Consider the following 18,471-nt stretch of genomic DNA (forward strand, 5'->3'; position numbering starts at 1 on the left):
ACGGGCATTGGCACTGGTCCTTCCCTAGGATTTGGGTGTAGCTATGATTCCCAGATAATCTCAATAAGAGTTGCACATTTATGTTGGTTGATGTTGAATTCACCAGTTTTAGAATGGAGTACTTTTCTAACCACAAATGTAATCCTAATAACCAGACCACTAACCATGGTATCAACTGTCTTAGAAAAGGACCTCATAAAAATGCCACTTTAGGTGTTTCTTTGCTATTAGCGATGCTGAAAAAGCTAGGAAAGGAAAAATTGTTTCCCTGAATCTTTTTTTTTTAATGTTAATTTATATTTTTTGAGAAAGAGAGTGTGAGCGGAGGACAGGCAGAGAGAGAGGAGACACAGAATCTGAAGCAGGCTCCAGGCTCTGAGCTGTCAGCCCAGAGCCTGACGTGGGGCTCGAACTCAGGAACAGTGAGATCATGACCTGAGCAGAAGAAGTCAGATGCTTAACCAACTGAGCTACCCAGGCACCCCTCCCTGAGTCTTTATACCAGTAAATAATAAAGCATTTTAAAGCTAATGATAAAATATATGGACACGCACTGTTTACTTTTTAGGTAATGTGGGGAAGCAAAGGGTACTTTGTTCAGGGAATGTTCGCTTTGCTACCTGTAAGAAAGTTCATAGTTCTGAAGTAATCTTTTATTGAGTTTTCTCAGCTCTCTAGTAAGTCACAGTCTTTTTGCCCCATCCCTTTCTACTCTTAAAAACATTTTTTTTTAATGCTTATTTATTTTTGAGAGAGAGAGAGAGAGAATGAGCATGAGCAGGGGAGAGGTGGAGAGGGAGACACAGAATCTGAAGCAGGCTCCAGGCTCCAACTGTCAGCACAGAGCCTGACACAGGGCTTGAACCCACACACCATGAGATGAGATCATGACCCGAGCTGAAGTCAGAGGCTTAACCAACTGAGCCACCAGGTGCCCCAAGGGCAACTCTACTCTTGCATAAGCTATTGTTCAACATCTCTGAGAGCTCTAAAATTACACTTTCAGCTATGACCAAAGGTGTCATTGTATGGGTGAAAATGGCATCATCACACAGAAGATCTGCTTATCTGCTTTTAGATTTGCTTACAACTGTTGCTTTTAATGGAAAATGTCTTCCTTGAGTACAACATGGCACCCACTGTGGCACAGACCTGTTTACCAAGTGTGGTTCAGCATTGGTTTTCATCAGTTAATACTTAGGGATAGCTGTGTCTCAGAGTTAATGCTGAAGCAGCTCACCAGAGAATTCCAACTTCTCAATCAAGTATATTTGCCTAATTGCTTTTGCTTTTCTTTAATTGAGTCAGTCACTGTCACTGCAGCTTCACAGTTTTTGCAGGTTGTCCGGGGGATCTAGATCTCATCACAGAGGATGGTTTCTGTAAATTAAAGGGCCCTCTTTGGCTACTGAGACCATAAGCTTAGTTTGCCATCATATCCCAGTGGTTGATTTGGAAATTAATAGGCTCTGACTTGTCTGTTTACTCATTCCAACAAACATGTATTTATCAGACCCTAAATCCCTTTCTTTTCTCCTCTTCCTTTCTTCCCTCCTGAGTAGTCCAAAATGCCCAGTGGCGGCTGATTCATAGCCCCTTAGCAGAACCAGGAACCACCAAGATTTAGCTGATTCCCAGCCCTCCAAGGTGACAGTGCCGGCTCTCTGATTAGTCAGTTAAGAAACAGAAGTTTTTCTCAACTGGGCACTTGGAATATTAACATAACAAAAAATAATAAAAAAAAAGTAAGAACACAGACCTCAGATTGCCTCTGGATGTGACAGTGGGTGGAATAAACAGGCTGAAGCATTTGTATTAGATTTTTGTAGCTTGAGAGCAGAAAGCTTCAGAAGTTTGTGGGAAATGACAGATAAATACGTTAGGTATAATGTGAAGTTAACTTAGAGTGCTTTTCCAGATGAGTTTTACTGTTCTTGCCTGGATTGAACCTGAAACCAGCGTATGTAACTATTCGAAGTGACATAGCAATCTTTCTTTTTGCTCTCTCAAGCCCAGAGCATTTATTTTTTTTTTTTTTTCCCAACATGAAAGTAGTTGGTGGGAGATGAAGATACCAGCTCACCTGAAAGGCTTTCATCCAAAATATACATCCTTCTAATGTCCGTATCTCAGCCTCTCTCAACAAATCTCCTTCTTGGAAAAAAAATAAGCCTAGGTGTGGAGAGAGCCTTTTTTCAGTGGCCTTCTTGACCCACGTCGTCTGTCCTTTGTGTGAAGGGTCGGGTTGTTGGCATCCTGGCTCATTGGGTTTTAATTAAATCACTAATCGAAACCTAAGGAAGAGATGTGAAGTCTTCAGGGTGTTTGGATCTCAGGGAGTTCAAAGTGCCTGAAAGGGGTCTGGTAATGCCACACCAAAAAAGCAATACTAAGAAATACTTGAAAGTTCTTTGGTGTTTTGAACTTTGGCCTCACAGCACCTGGGTGATTGATCAAAATACGTGCAAAGAAAACGTCAGCCAGTTTCCATGCTTTTGTAGATCAGCTTTTGTTTAATATTTCTTAAAATAACAAAAATACCTACTTTCAAGTTTAACTTATTAATCTATCTTTGGATATATGCTAATTTTGCCCCCATTAAACTGACCAGATGTAGTTTATTTGGATGAGTATTAATGAATAGAGCCTGTTTGTTGTTAGTACCAAATTTATGAGCCAGAAAAAAAAAATGGGGTTTCGGGGAGAGAAACTATTAATATTTTATGATTAGATACTATAATTGTGTTAGGTTACTAAACCATTAATTATGCAGAAGATTTTATTCTCAGCAATAAGTGTAAAGAAACAAAGAGTTGATATTATGAATTATCTATCTTTGTTGAATGTCTGTTTGTATTAAATCCTTCAAATTTGGTTTATTTGAAATATTCTTTTAAAAAACTAAAGTAATGCAATCCTGATAAAATATCCTTAAATTCCTCAATCTCTGTTTTAGTTGCACTTTGACCCTTTTCTCCTCAAAGTAACTTTTGGCCCAAATTAAGCTTTAAGAGAAAACAAAATGAGGAATAAATCAAACAGCACTTCCAAATTATAAAAACCATGTGGTCATTACTGATTTCACAACAAACTGAGTTGGAAGGCATGGGTTCAACCAACTTTGTTTCTTTTCTTGGTTTTATATTTAAGTTTTAGTTTCTCTATTTGCATTCTCTCCAGGTTCTGAAAATGGTAGGAGGTACAGTGCAGCTTAAAGTTCTCTCTTAACATCATTTAAACTATCGAAAAACACGGTGTGTTTCTTTTCATTATTGTTCAGACATTACATTCAAAAAGGTTCAAGAAATAATAAATTAGAGGAAATCTTGTGCTCACTAGTGTTAAAAGCTCTACAAGATCAGAGAGATTTGAGAGATTGCTGATGAAACATAATGCTTTGCCTTTTATCAGGTTAAGTAAGAAATCCATTTGGTAGCACCCATAATTTAATGAAATGCCCTTTTGGAGCCTTTTTTTTTCCCCCAAAGATTATTTAGTTGGTAGAAAATAACATTTTTCTGGAGGAAAATGTGGGAGAAGTGAGGATTAATTTTTCTTGTACTGTAATCATCTTCCATTCAATTGAAACTTTAAGTGTTACTAAATAGACTACTTTAGCTTTTTTTGTTAATCTTGAATTGGAAGATAGAATGTGATACAAGCAGAAGTCCCTGTATCCCCTCATGTTATATTTGATATTGTGCCATCACAATAAGCACATACCTTGCGGTGGCATAATGATCAATAAGTGACATTTGATAGCTGTGGCTTCATTTGTCTTCAGAGCTGTAATTATTAGACTTTGGTGCCCTAGTTTTCTGACATCAACAGCTACTTTGAAGAATTAGGTTGCTATGGGTTACCAATGTGTCATGTACATTTTCACTAGCACAACGTTCAGGTTCCAGATCTGTTACAATATATACCTCCAAGCTTTCCCCCCCCAGGGACTACGTTCTCCTAGGTAGGTGTTTGTGAGTGAATGAGTATGTGTATAAACCATGTTTCAACCCTTAGGAGAAATATCATAAATGCAGTACTCTGGCCTATTTTCCACCAACATATTATAAAAGTACTATATGTAATGGATCTTACTAAAAGAAAGCAAGTAGCCTGGAGGTAAAATGTAATGAACTGCCATCAAGAAGTATGGAAGAAAAGACTTTCCTTTGGCTGAAATGACTGAATAATTTCCTTGCCTGGGCACATTTAGCAATCGCAAAGAGGTCGCTTAGTTTTTCTCTTTTGAATATATAGCCGAAATGGAGTCATAACATGACCCTTGACTTTTAGAGAGTCAAAGTGAACTTCATCTAGTTAAACACATAAGAGAATCACCTTGGGAATTAGAGATCTGAATCTTTACTTGTACCTTTAAGCCAACTAGGGTGACCTTGAGTTTGTCCTTTAATTTCTCATGCACTCAATTTCTTAAATTATAGAAAAACGACATGGTCAAGTAGGTGTAACTATTAAGGAGTCTTCACAAAACTTGTTATCACATGAAGTCTCTCTTTTTCATAACTCCTTGCTCCTAAATTCATCTTCTAAGGATGTTTGAATCTGGGCCTCCTATCCCTGGAGTCCTCCTACTTGTAAACAAGGTCTCAGAGCTTCACTGAAGTTGTTTTTATTTCCATAAAAAGATTCATGGGGATATTAAAATGGTTTGCAATCAATCTCTCATATTTTTTTCCCCAGGACTATGTTCCATATTTAGTTTGATTTAAGAGTAAAAAGCATTAAGTAAGTTATGGCTAGGCAGACTTAGGTAATTAAAACATTTCTGGAATACCATAATGTGCAATTGACTGCTAAAGATTTTTTTTCTGTTAATTGGAACTTTTAAAAATTGAAATAAGTAGCTATGTGTCGAATCTGATTATTCCCTACAGGCATGAAAGAGAAGGTTATTTTAAGGGACTATAAGCACATTCTGGTTACACAAATTCAGAACTCAGAGGTTATCTTGGGGGCTGTTTGACAGCAGCTGCTGTGTTGAAGCCATAGCTTCTTAGCAGGGAAGCATCATCCCCCACAAATATGTGTCGTACTAAACTCAGATCAAGGGTGTGGCGATGGGAAACGTAGGAGAGGTGTGATGGTTAAGAGCTCAGACTCCAGAGTCAACACACCTGTGTGTCATTTCCAGCTCCCATCCCAGTTCTGCTGCTTACCAGCTGTTTGACCTTGTGCAGGTTTTTACAGTCCTTGGTTTTGGCATCTTGAAAATGGTAGCAATAGGGGCGCCTGGGTGGCGCAGTCGGTTAAGCATCCGACTTCAGCCAGGTCACGATCTCGCGGTCCGCGAGTTCGAGCCCCGCGTCAGGCTCTGGGCTGATGGCTCAGAGCCTGGAGCCTGTTTCCGATTCTGTGTCTCCCTCTCTCTGCCCCTCCCCGGTTCATGCTCTGTCTCTCTCTGTCGCAAAAATAAATAAATGTTGAAAATGGTAGCAATAATAGAGTCTACCTCATAAGAGTGTTGGAGGATTAACTGAGTTAATATACATAAAGCCTGGCACCTACTAAGTATTACATCTCCTGAGGAGGATGTGCAGGCCAGATGAGTAAAGGCGTAAGTGTTACAATAGAGAGTAGCCATTGAGGGTTGGGAGTGTTGGGGAAGAATTGATAAAGCGAGTTGTTGAGATGCCAGATCTTGGAGAAATGTCACTTAAATAGGCAGAAAGGAGTAAAAGAACATTACAAAGTGTGAGGTGGGGTTGTATCAATCAGACACCCTTGTTCCTGTAAGAATTTGAAAATCTTGGGGCACCTGGGTGGCTCAGTAGGTTAAGCACCTGACTTTGGCTCAGATCATGATCTCATTGTTCGTAGGTTCAAGCCCCACGTCCGGCTCTGTGTTGACAGCTCAGAGCCTGAAGCCTGCTTCAGATTCTGTGTCTCCCTCTCTCTCTGCTCCTCCCCCATTCATACTCTGTCTCTCTCTGTCTCAAAAAAATAAACATTAAGAAATTTTTTTTTGCAAATCTCTGTATTACATATATTTAAACTGATATCTAGTTTTTCTTTATACATTTAAAAAATTGCAAAGGATGATTTTCCTGGAATATAATCAATATTGACATTTAAAAATAAACATATCCAGTGAGTAGCAATTTGATACCAAATCATGCATTTTTAAAAAGGCCTGAATAAGATCTTTTTTTTTAAGTTTTTTATTTGAGAGAGAGACAGAGAGAGCACAAGCAGGGGAAAGGGAAAGAGAGAGAGAGAGAGAGAGAGAGAGAGAGAGAGAGAGAGAATGAATCTTAAGCAGGCTCTACCCTCAGCACAGAGCCCTGCATGAGGCTTGATTTCATGATGGTGAGATCATGGCCTGAGCTGAAATCAAGACTTAACCAACGGAGCCACCCAGGCTCCCCAAGACCATCTTTTAAAGTCAAATTTCACATCCTTATTTTCTCCTTGAACTCATATTTCTATTCTACTTCCTCACAGAAATTTAGCTTAAAGTAATATTCTTATGCTTGAGTCTTGTTATTGATTAACCTTTCATTACTCTTACAAAAGAAATATGTATGTATATATGTGTCTATATATTTAAATTTAAAATTTCTGTTATTCTAAAAGTATTAAATATGATGTGCATTGAGTTTTAAAAATTATTAATAGTATACAGTTGATCAGAAACAATCTCTATATATTACCAATTTTGTCATTTATTTCATGAACTTTAATGGAAGCCTTTCAGTGAGATAAATTATACATTTTGTATCCCCATATATTCATGTGTCCATTGGTGAATGTTACGTATTGCCAGAATGAGATAGGTTTCAGCATCGATTTTTTTACTAATTTTTATTTTTATAAGTGTAGGGCAAAGGAATGATGTTACTACCATAAATAAGTAGGTGGCAATAGAAGGAATCTTATTATAGGAATGCCATTCAGTCCTTTGAACTCTTTATGAGTTAGATTCCATAAATCACAGAGTGGTCTATGTCAAACATAAGTTTCAGTTGATTATTTTTAATGATCTGCCTGGCAACTTGATTAGATACCCCTTCAATTTTGTTGAAAGCAAACAATTGAAAGTCACATGTTTTGGAAAAATATTTGTTACTCAGCCATCGAAGTTCAACCAGACACCAGTATTTCACGCTGTCTCTGTCCAGTGCCCACTAGAGTTAGGGTGAATGAGAGCTATGCTATTGCTTCTTTTTTGGTAAGTTGGGAGAAGGGATGGTGAAAATGTAGTTTTAAAGACAAAAACAAAAACAAGGAAGAACCTCTTGCCTCAACGGCAAGATCAGCTTGAGAAATGAGAGTGTACAGAATCTAGGCTTCCTGACTAATGGAGCCTTGGAAAGGAGCAAGTCGAGGAGAACAGGAAGTAGGCAAGTTCAGAGTGGCTGTCAGTGTGGAGGATATTCAAACGGATCATTGTGATTATTCCAGCATTCTTCCCTCACTTGTCCTAGACCAGGCCAAGTGTGGATCATGGGGAACGGAATAGGAAAGCTTCAGTGTTGTGAGCTGTTTTATTCACCTCCTATGGAAGGGCTTTAGTTAGAGCTTGCCTGTTTGGGATTTTAAAAAATGTTACTGATGTAGATGTTGTGTTCCCTCCAAGACAGAGCTTCAAAAAAAAAAAAAAATGTCATTTCTTAAAATCAGTGTGTGTTAGGGGAAAAAAAAAAAAGCTTCCAGTTTTATTGTGTATTCTTTCTGTCATTAGGTCTTCAAATATATTGTAGTTAATTGGTGTCATTTTTAACCAAAATTTGCAATCCATGGAATCAAAATGCTATATACCTTTCCTGTTATACATTTACTTTTGTGTCATTGTGAGAATTTCTGCAATGAAAAGCATAAAATATGTAGACTAGTGCCAAGCGCATAATAAGTTGATCAATAAGTAGTAGTAGTAGTTATTTATATAGTGCTTTAGAAATAAAACAAAGTAGTGCATCACCATTTTCTTAAATTCAAGACTTGGAATGGAATTTACTCAAATTTATATTCATGAAAGCAGATGTTAAAATTTTCACTTGTGGAGAAATAATCAATGTGAACATTTACAGACCTGGAAATCAGCAAGTACCTCAGAGGATAAATTAGATCTCACAATAGCTGGTAAGTTGAATAAGTCAACATGGAGAAAAAGGTCATCCAGTTGTGGGAGTTATTACCATTTTTATTCTTGGTACTTTCAAATGTGAGTACGGTTTTTAAAAATGATAATATTTACTTTTTAGAAAACAGCATCTCCATATTGACCTACTGAATTTATCATTGTTGCAAGACTTGTCATTAAAGTTTATGTTTTGAACTAAGCAGTGTGTGTTAATAACCATGAGTGTCAGCTCCTGGTTAAGTTGGATAAGTTCACAAAAACAATGTCACAAAAGTAAATACATAATGGGAAAGGTATTTTTATATTTTTGATGATTTAAATATAGCAAAAAAGATACTAAATAATCCCAAAATTGGAGGGGAAATACGCCCTGGTTTTTCATGGCAGCTTTTTTTGTTAGCTGTCATTATTGTTACCATTGTCCTACTTCGGCTATGAAGTGACAACTCAGTCACCCCCTCTGCTCAGACACGGATTCAAGAAAAAGGAATGAGGGCAGCAATTTGATAACAAGGTTGCATTTGTGCCCAAGAACCTATATTTTAAGGATACTCACTAAAGACCTTCTTTGAAACTTAGATGCATTTTTTGAGGATTTACTTTGTATGATTTCATATCTATGTCAAATTCAGTTAAATACCTCTCCTGGGTTCTCATCTTTACTTTTCATTTTCTTAGATGGGTGTGGGTCATTATTATTCCATCTTGTTGTAAGGACTTGTTCTAATCACACATTCAGCATCACTAAGAAGATACCGAATTCTTGCCAAGTGTGAGACAGGTTCTGTTTTGCCCTTTCTCCCAGGCTGCTCCTTTCCACTCCTATAACCACCGGAGTATGGTGAGTGATGTCCGATTTCTAAGGTATACGCCTTGGAAAGGTACACTTTCCATTTCAAAACTGCTAGAATAAGGTGATTGGGTTGGTGGAGAGGATTGGACTAACTCTGGCGTTTTGCAGGTCAACGTTAATTTCACCTGTCCAGATAGGTTTTGTACTGATCTGATGGTGAAGAGAGGAAACTGTGTGAGACAATTAGGCCTAGAATTCTCCAAAGGCCATCAGCTGCTGGTGCCATGGCCCCAGGCTCACCATCTGCATTTCTCAGTCACTTACCCCCTCCACTCCCCACCCCTGCGACATTTCCTTCTACCTCTTTCACCCACAAAGGATGTGTCAGAGGTGCCTTTCAGTGTTTCTATCCACACAGGAAGGAGTACCCTTCTCAGTTTTGTTAAGACTGGTGCTTAGCAACAAAATCAAAAGGTGATGCCTCCCTACTTTGACCCCTTGCCTACTCAGTTTCATCTTTTTCCCTCCCTTCTTAGAAAATAATCATCTTTTAAAAATGCTTAAGGGGCACCTGGGTGACTTAGTCGGTTAAGCGTCTGATTTTGGCTCGGGTCATGATCTCATAGTTCATGAGTTCAAGCCCCAAGTCTTGCTCTGTGCTGGCTTGGAGCCTGCAACCTGCTTTGGATTCTGTATCTCCCTCTTTCTCTGCCCCTCCTCTGCTTGTCCTCTATCTCTATTATTTTGTATTATTTTTATTTTATATGTGTCTCTCAAAAATAAATAAACATTTAAAACAAATAAAAATGCTTAAAATTCTATGTATACAAGTAATGTATACGCGTACTCTTTTCACAAAAATTTCACACATTATAGTGTATCAGGTGAAATATTTCTGGAATCTTGTGTGGCCCATATCCTCTACTCAAGAGAGGTAATCCAGATACCTGTGCATGCGCACACGCTCTCTGTCTCTCTCTCTCATATGCATGCATACAAGCACACACACATACATTTGCCCATCTGTAGAAAGATAATACTGTGTCTGTTCTTAGCATGAAGTTCATCGCAGTGTACAAGTGCAGCATTCACTTTCTGCATCAGATCTTTCTATACTAGGGCAGAGAGCCACCTCATTGTTTCCGTTTGCTACAGAGCATTCCCTAACATGATTGTTCCGGTTTTGTTGTTCATTTGCCTGTTGATGAACGTACAGCGTATTTTCCGAGGATTTTGCCATTGGCAGCAGTGCACAGTGAATGCACTTGGGCTTGTCGTTAGTGTTATCTTAGGTAGATAAGTGAGATCATAGTGTCTTTAATTCATATGTGTTACTTTATTGGCCTCTAAAGTGACTATGACATTTAACAAAAGATTTTAGATGGTTTTGAAGAAGTTTTATATTCTGGCAAGCCTGTCACCCTATTTTCATTATTTTTTATTTTATTTGTATTAATTATTCTGTTACTAATTTATTTTACTCAGGTGGCACTTGCAGGATATCAGATCCCAGGTCAGTACCCTCTCCCCTTCTTAAAAAATAATCTGGAGGTCTTCTTTCTACTTAGAGTCAGAGCAAAGCTGCTCTAATCTGGTCCCAAAGCAACTTCAACTTTGTCCAGTGGTGAGTTTGCCAGTGAGACATGGTGGCTGAGAGGCTTAGTGCCACTTCTGTCCACCTTGTGATCGGGAGCAAGGAATTTCCAAGTAGGCTTAGGGTCAGGATTGAATGAGTTATCACATGCAAAGTATATGGTACATAGTAAGCATTCGGTCATTGTTGGCTGGTTCTTGCACATGGCTGTTATCCTTCACTCAGCAACACTTACTATGTACCTGGGAGCATAAAGATAAAGAAGACATAGTCTCTGTGCTTCAGGAGTTTACATTGTAACATGCATGGGTTTGCTCAAAATTAAAGTACTTATTCCCTTATCTTTCTGGCTAAACTCTGTCCATGGCATAGTTTGCTTTCCTCTTATGTCAGCTGATTTCTACATGATGAGGGACTGCCTATCACATCTTAACAAATTCTATTTAATGGTGATTCTGCATCTACTACATTCCCAAGATGTCGTTAACACCTGGAATGCAAAGATGGTGTGTAAAACAATCTATAAGAAGGTCACAGGCACTAGGGAGGGGAAAAAAGGAAAAAAAACTTCAGGGTCCTGAAAGACTCTTTCGGCTTCTCTGCTACAGCTTTCCGCCCGTGGACTTGCTCTATTCTTTTTGTTTGTTTATTGTTTTTGAGAGAGAGAAAGAGCATGTATGTGCACATAAGTGTGGGGAGGGGCAAAGAGTGAGGGAGACAGAGGATCCAAAGTGGGCTCTGCGCTGACAGCAGTGAGTCTGACGCTGGGCTCGAACTCAAACCATGAGATCATGACCTGAGCCTAAGCAGGATGCTTAACAAACTGAGCCAACCAGGTGCCCCAACTTGCTCTATTCTTACCTGGCATTACCTGTGTTAAGAAAGATAAACAGTCTCCATTCTCTCTTTCCAGGGGGCAGAGTGTAAGGTGTTAGCAGCAAGGAGGTACTTCCTTCTTTTTGTCAAAACCTGGGAATGGCATCCCCCAGCCCCACCCCTTTGGACTACCCTTGTTAAATAGGGGCTGTTTTCATTCCCAGGATTGAAGAAAACCCAGAGGGGCTTAGAAATTCCTGGCCATTCATGCGCAGGTGGAACCACTTTGGTAAAAGTACCTTTTGCTGCCACATACTGCAAAGATTGTGCAGACCACTGAAACCACTGGGTTTATACCTGTGCCTTCCAGAGAGTTTTCCCCTCAATCCCGTGAGCTTCTTTGGGAATTGCACACCTTAGGGAGCTCTCGACACAGGATAGGATAAGTTATCTCTCTCACACAGATTCTTCTTTAAAAAGTAATACATTCTCATTGGTAACTCAGGGATACCTCCTTGCTTTTATTACCATTACAAAATTTATTTGGTTTATTCATAATAAGTATATTAAGTTTGATCTTATTCTGTCCTGGTGCAGAATTTAAATTAATGTCTTGCTGAAGTGTGAATGGACATCGAGGCTCCTTTTAAAGGATCTTTAAGCAGTTGTTGCCACAACAGGATCTGAGCATAATACTGAGCTTGAGAAAGATGATTTTCTCAACAGAAATAATTTATTATTGCTAGAGGTAATATGAAATTATTAATTTTTTTTTCTTTAAGCATGTTTTTTGTATATGTTTTCCAGAGATAAATGACTTGAAATTAATGACACTCTTCTTTGTTAAGATTTTCTTTCATTTCATGTAGTCTGTTGACCCCTGAGAGAATATCAGTCTACAGAGGAGAAAGCATAACACAATGCTGAAAACCCTACGAGTGCTTCCAGTAGATTAGAGTTTACTTGTCCTTTGGTGTTCTCCCCAATGCCGCATGGGGGACTTCATCCCTAGTGTTGCATTGTGTGTTTTGGCCATCTTTGGTTCATTTGTAGAAGCTTATCTGTTAAAATTCCATGTACACTTCACTGGTTTTGAAAAATGTTCTTTAATGTAAACCTACTAAAAGGAAAGTTTGCTTAGAAAGTAATACATTTCCGGGGCATCTGGGTGGCTCAGTCAGTTAGGCATCTGACTCTTGATTTCGGCTCATATCATGACCTCACAATTCATGGCTTGAGCCCCGCTTGGGCTTAAGAATAAAGTAATGCATTTCCTACTTCAGAGAAGTTGTATCATCAATGTATGTGATTTTTTTTTTCTTTTAACTTCCCGATACTAGTGAAGCTGTTTGGATCAGCCAGCTATATTGGCAGGTTCTTCTCATAATTCTTGGAAGGAAAGATATGTGTATCTTTCTAACTGGGAAGAGGTTAGTGGTTCAGACTATGGCAGAAGGGGAAAAGGCTACCTCCTTCCCTCACTCATGGAGGTCCTACTGTTCATCACAGCCTTATGAACGGAGTAAGGAGCTGAAAGCATCTGTGACTGAGGTCGTTGAGTTGCAAGAGTGACATCTACCAGAAAAGAACTTCTATGAGAATTCTGAAAATTCTGTTGATGGGGGCAGGGTGTGGGGGCACTTCAGCCCATTCAGTATTGTCACTGTATTATTATTTACGTTTTCCAATTTCCAGTGTACTTCTCACATAAACCTTTAGTGCCTGGGCTGCCTGCATTTACATTCTTTTCCACAAATCCCACAGATTCAAACTTCCTTTCTTTAACTGTTTGCTTGTACCTTCACTGAGCCCGGGGGATTCTTCTTGGCTCCCAGCAAAAGTCCTCCTTGCTCCCTTCTTCTGTGCGCCATTTCTCCTTACACAGCCCTCTTTGTTTAAAGAGTGTACTGGTTATTAGCACACCATGGGAGATTGTGTGTGAGGAGTAGGCAGTGGTGGGGAATAATTAAAACTGCAGGTAAATGTCCAGGATTCTTGGAACCTTAAAAACCTTACACTGTATGAAATAGGATAGGACCAACCCTTCTTCTTTTGATTGCTTGCTTTCCTGATAGCTGTCTTTCTTAGAAGATCCTGTATCTCCTCTACATAGTCTGTATGAAGAGTGTTGGATCTCTTTGTAACTCACCTCTCCATCTCTAAAATAGACCCAGTGCTTCACTAAGGGCAAGTAGGTATAGTTAGGGTAGCATGACAGATAGAAATTAGTGAACAGTTTAGGCTTATCCAAGAAAATAAATGCTTGATACATCTGGGACTTTTTCAAGCTGTCCTCTGCTTTATATAGCAAAGGGCAAAATGAATCACTCCATAACAAGGGGTCCTAAGAGATACCAAACTCAATTAAAATTGATTTAACTTCTGGGGAGCTCTCCAGATTATACTCCACAAATACTAATATGGTAATATCACTTTCAGCCATAAATCATCTCCTTGGATCTCTTGTCTCTTTTCCTAGATTATAGATCATGGGCAATAATAGACTGTCTCTTGAACCAACAGAGTGTAAATTTCTGCTTCTAATTTCCAGTGTGTAAGGTGAATGGTGAAGAAAAAGGCTTGCATGGCTCTGTTGGGGAATGGCAGTGCAGATGACAGGTGGACTGGCCTGTAGCAGAGCTGACCTTTACTCGTTTAATGTCCTCTTTCCCCTGCAGAACTCTTTGGAGAATCATTTGCATGTTACGTTTCATCTGCATTTATCTCATCCCAGCCTCTTCGTCCTTCTGTTGAGTTAACATGTGCCCCGGAGTGATTGTTTTCTACCATCTGACAATTAAAAAAAAAAAAAAAAAAGAGGCGGGGGAGGTGGGGAAAGGTGAATGGCAACACATTTAGCATGAAAGATGGTAAAGATAATAAGAACAGAAAAGAGGAAAAAGTGTGTAACTTTGCAAGGAGTTCTATACAGCATATATAAGAAAAGCAGAGCAATTAGGGTACCTTGGTGACTCAGTTGGTTAAACATCTACCTCTTGACTTTGACTCAGGTCATAATCTCACATTTTGTGAGTTTGAGCCCTGTGTTGGGCTCTACGCTGACAACATAGAGCCTGCTTGGGGTTCTGTTTCTTTCCCTTTCTCTCTTCCTCACCCTTGCTGACTCTCTCTGTCTCTGTCTCTCTGTCTCTCTCTGTCTCTGTCTCTTTCTCAAAGTATAACTTAAAAATGTTTGTTTTTTTTTTTTTAAAAGAGAAGTGGAGCAATAAACTTCTATTAAGGTACATATTCTTTTAAATTTAGGAATAGATGGACAGTCTGTGGAAGTTTCCAATATTGTGGACATCCGAAAAGAACATAACCGTGAGATTGCAATGAGAATTTCTTCTAGCATCAACAGCCAAAACAGATTTTATACTGACCTGAATGGATACCAGGTAATTTTCCTTTAAAATCTGTAAGTAATGGCTATGTTAGTGTGTAACTTTTATATATGATAATAGGCCAGTTGATTTTGGGTACTTCAAAAATGCTTAAGTTTAAAAATTATTTTCAAAATAAAACTGAATTTTAACAGGTACTCTAGGTTCCTTATTCAATCAGATTTCCAAAGTTAAAACAAATATTTGAGGGATTGGTTTGTAGAACATCTGATTGGAAGGGTGTATTTTCTCAAAGGAAGATTTGGTGACCATTTGCATGTTAATTCCCTTGATGCCAAAATGTATATAAATTTGTCTAATAGAAAGGAAGCATAATCAGGGGTTGAAGAAGTGTGTATTTTTTCCCTCATAAGGAAATGGTCTGTGCATATTTAACTTATTACATATATACTTTAAAAAAAAATTTAGGTTTATTTATTTATTTCAAGAGAGAGGAGAGAGAGAGTGGCAGGGAGAGAAAGAATCCCAAATAGGCTTCACACTGTCAGCACTGAGCCTGACGCGGGGCTCAAACTCATGAACCGTGAGATCATGACCCGAGTCAAAATCAACAGTCAGACACTTAACCAACTGAGCCATACAGGCACACCAAATACATATATACTTTTAAATGTATAATGTATTAATGAGCTCTTTTAAATTTCATGAGAACTCTTCCCCTCTTTTTATCAATAATGTATATATGTTCACCTTAATACACACGCATATGTGTACATGGACACACAAATACAAACATGTATCCATTGAGAAATGTGAGTAGGTATGTATTTAATCGAAATGTTCACAAAATAGTTTGAAATAGTAATGAGAAAATTGACTAAAAATCTTTTCAGATTGTCAGCTCTCTAATTTAATTGGGCTCTTTTGATTGTTACCTAAATTTCTGTATTCAGAGTGTATGTGTGTGACAACGTATCTTTGAAATAATACTATTAAAAACATTAGCATGTTTTCGAGACATTAGCGTTTTAGAAATTTCTGGCTATGAATAGAAATAATTTCACAACAAATGCTTTTACTTTGTCTGATTTTCAACTGGAATGAGTGAAAGGGATTGTGATAATTTTCTCTTCTACAATTTCCTGCAAAGGTTAAATTTAAACCTTTTTCAAAGCATAAAAATTACATTATACACTTTGAATTTACATGTTAATTCCACCACAGCTGTTTGGTTTTCAAACGAATCCCCGACTTTATGGTGATTCATTTTCCTTGTATACAAAAGAAACTCTTTTCTTAAAATCTTACAGAAGCAATTATTTGTATGTGTGGGTGTCTACATGAATGAAAAAAAAAATAGTACAAGTGAATAAAAATGTGAATTTTCTTTTCAAGGATCAAGCATTTGAATACATGGGAAAATATTATTTCTAAATTTATAACCTAAATATTTCTGCTTTTAAAATAGGCCTATTAAAAAAACAGACTTCAAAAAAAAAAAAAAAACATTTTTTAGGCCTCAGATAGAATTGTACTTGGGCAAAACTAGAAATCTAGACCCACAGGTAGGGAGTGAGAGTGACAGCCCCAGAGTTCTGACAGATTAAATGTCCTTTTTATGAGAATACAAGTTAATTTGAATGTGAAGATCAGGATTACACAGGAGAAATGGAGAATTCTTTCAAGCTATCCTTTTTTTTTTTCCTCCAACTTTTACAGTTGTTTCTCTACAAGTGTATTAATTTCCTAGGCCTGTGATACAGACGACCACAAATTGGGTGGATTAAAACAACAGGAATTTACTCTCTCACAGTACTAGACACCACAAGTCCAAAGTCAAGGTGTCCTTAGGGCCACACTCCCTCCAAAGGCTCTGGGGAAGTATGCCTCCTTGACTATTCTAGCTTCTGGTGGCGTCAGGCCATCCTGGGCACCATTGGTTTATAGACACATCCCTCCAATCTCTGCCTCTGCTGTCACAGAGTAGCTATGATGTTCTCTTTGTATCTCTGTATGTGTCCCTGTGTGTCCCAATTTCCCTCTTCGAAGGACGCCAGTCATTGGATTAGAGCCGACCCTAATCCAAGATAACTTGATTATATCTGTAGAGATCTCATTGCAAAATAAAATTACATTCCCAGGTTCTGGATGGACATGGGTTTGTGGGGACACCATTCAGTACAACCAGTAAGTGAAGGACACACTACAGGGTTTCTGTAAAGATTAGAGATCTTATTTGTGAGATACCCAGTAGTGTGCCTGGTGTTAATTGGCACTCAGTATGTGTTAACTATTATGTTAACTTTGTACTTCTTTTTTTCTCGATTGTCATGTCAGACTTTCGTGAGTTTAACAGTAGAGATGTCATTTTTATGGTATGAATAAGATACATTTGATAACTGAGTCCCTGTGTGGTTTGAGTGAGTCTCCTTGACCCCACCCGGCTTAGTGCATTTTCAGTCAAAAAATAAAATAATGTATTTCATGCATTCAGATACTAGACCAAGAAAAATTGAAATTTAGAACTGTCTACGTTGAAACGAAACAGGAAGAGTAAGCACTGAATAGTTTTTAAATATAAATATGAATTTGATTATTTTAATGTAATATGTTAGAGGATGTGATGAGGGGATCTGTGGTATTTATTAAAACTGATTCAAGAATTTTAAGAGATATTTCTTGAAAGGGGATAGAGAGCTATTATGCTTAGCATTCATTACCAAAGCGGTATGTTAGATTTAGATGAGAAATGAATACTTAATACCTTTATAATTTGTTTTATGCAAATACTGGAAAGCTAGAAGACTTTTGTTAAAGATTTTTATTATGAATTTAAATAGGAATGCCTATTTTTAAAACCAGGATAAGTTCTACCTTTCTCACTTTAGGGTTGTTTTCTAAGATCCTTGTGATTTTCTTTTTTTAATATTGTTTTGAAGAATGTTTTAATTTTCAATTTAGTTCTGTCTTTGAACAAGAAAGGAAGCTATACTTTTTTCTCTTTGGAAGAAAACTCATCCATAGTCAGTACTAATTTTTTAAATCACATATGTAAATATCACTTGATTTCTTTTTTTTAAAGTGAACTGTTTGGTCTTATAGATTCAGCCTAGAATGACAATGAGCAAATTACCTCTTCAAGCAAATGTCTACCCAATGACAACAATGGCCTATATCCAGGATGCCAAGCATCGCTTGACCTTACTTTCCGCTCAGTCTTTAGGGGTTTCAAGTTTGAAAAGTGGTGCGTATTGTTTGGGTTCTTTTTTGCTCTTTTTTTTTCAGTTCCAAGTGTATAATTTTTCTGTTGGTCATATGTATTAATTATTATCTTCAGACACCAGCCACCTTCTCTTGAGAACAAGAATATTAGTTAATTTTGGGTTTTGTGAAAATAACGTAATGTATATCCTTAATCTTCTGATGAAGAATGAGGGACTTGAAACTCCATGAAACCATTGTTTCTTAAAGATAGTTTATCTCTCCTGATAGCTCGTTGTTTGCACAAGGCTCTGTCATTGTCATAATTGAATGGCTGTGGAAACTCAGACTCCAGAAGTTAAGGAGGAAAGGAGGCAGGGAGAAGAGTTAGAAATTCCCAAGTTAGCCTAAGTGCCCAAAGCAGGAGGTTATAGTCCATACCTAGGTCATTCCCTGAATCACATCCTTCTAGGGCACTACCACCTGAAAGAAGAAAGAAAGGGAGTTGTAATGATACAGATATGGGGATGAAGAAGTGACAGATACAACTTTAAGGATTCTGTAAAAGAGACAAGATGGAAAGAAAAAATAGTAGACACAGATTAATTTTTATAAAACCTTC

At 37.9% G+C, this 18,471-nt stretch overlaps 1 protein-coding gene across 2 annotated transcripts in view; it reads left to right on the top strand.

The window, feature by feature from the left end:
• The window catches only part of MAN2A1 (mannosidase alpha class 2A member 1), a 168,894-nt gene that overhangs the window by 124,235 nt on the left and 26,188 nt on the right, over positions 1-18,471 (top strand). For both annotated transcript variants that reach the window (XM_047862940.1, XM_047862948.1), the window contains 2 exons: positions 14,569-14,702; positions 17,751-17,892. In XM_047862940.1, the coding sequence (XP_047718896.1) occupies positions 14,569-14,702; positions 17,751-17,892 (276 nt within the window). The remainder of the gene's footprint in view (positions 1-14,568; positions 14,703-17,750; positions 17,893-18,471) is intronic.

The sequence above is a fragment of the Prionailurus viverrinus genome, chromosome A1 (genome assembly GCF_022837055.1).
Source record: "Prionailurus viverrinus isolate Anna chromosome A1, UM_Priviv_1.0, whole genome shotgun sequence".
NCBI classification, from domain to species: domain Eukaryota; kingdom Metazoa; phylum Chordata; class Mammalia; order Carnivora; family Felidae; genus Prionailurus; species Prionailurus viverrinus.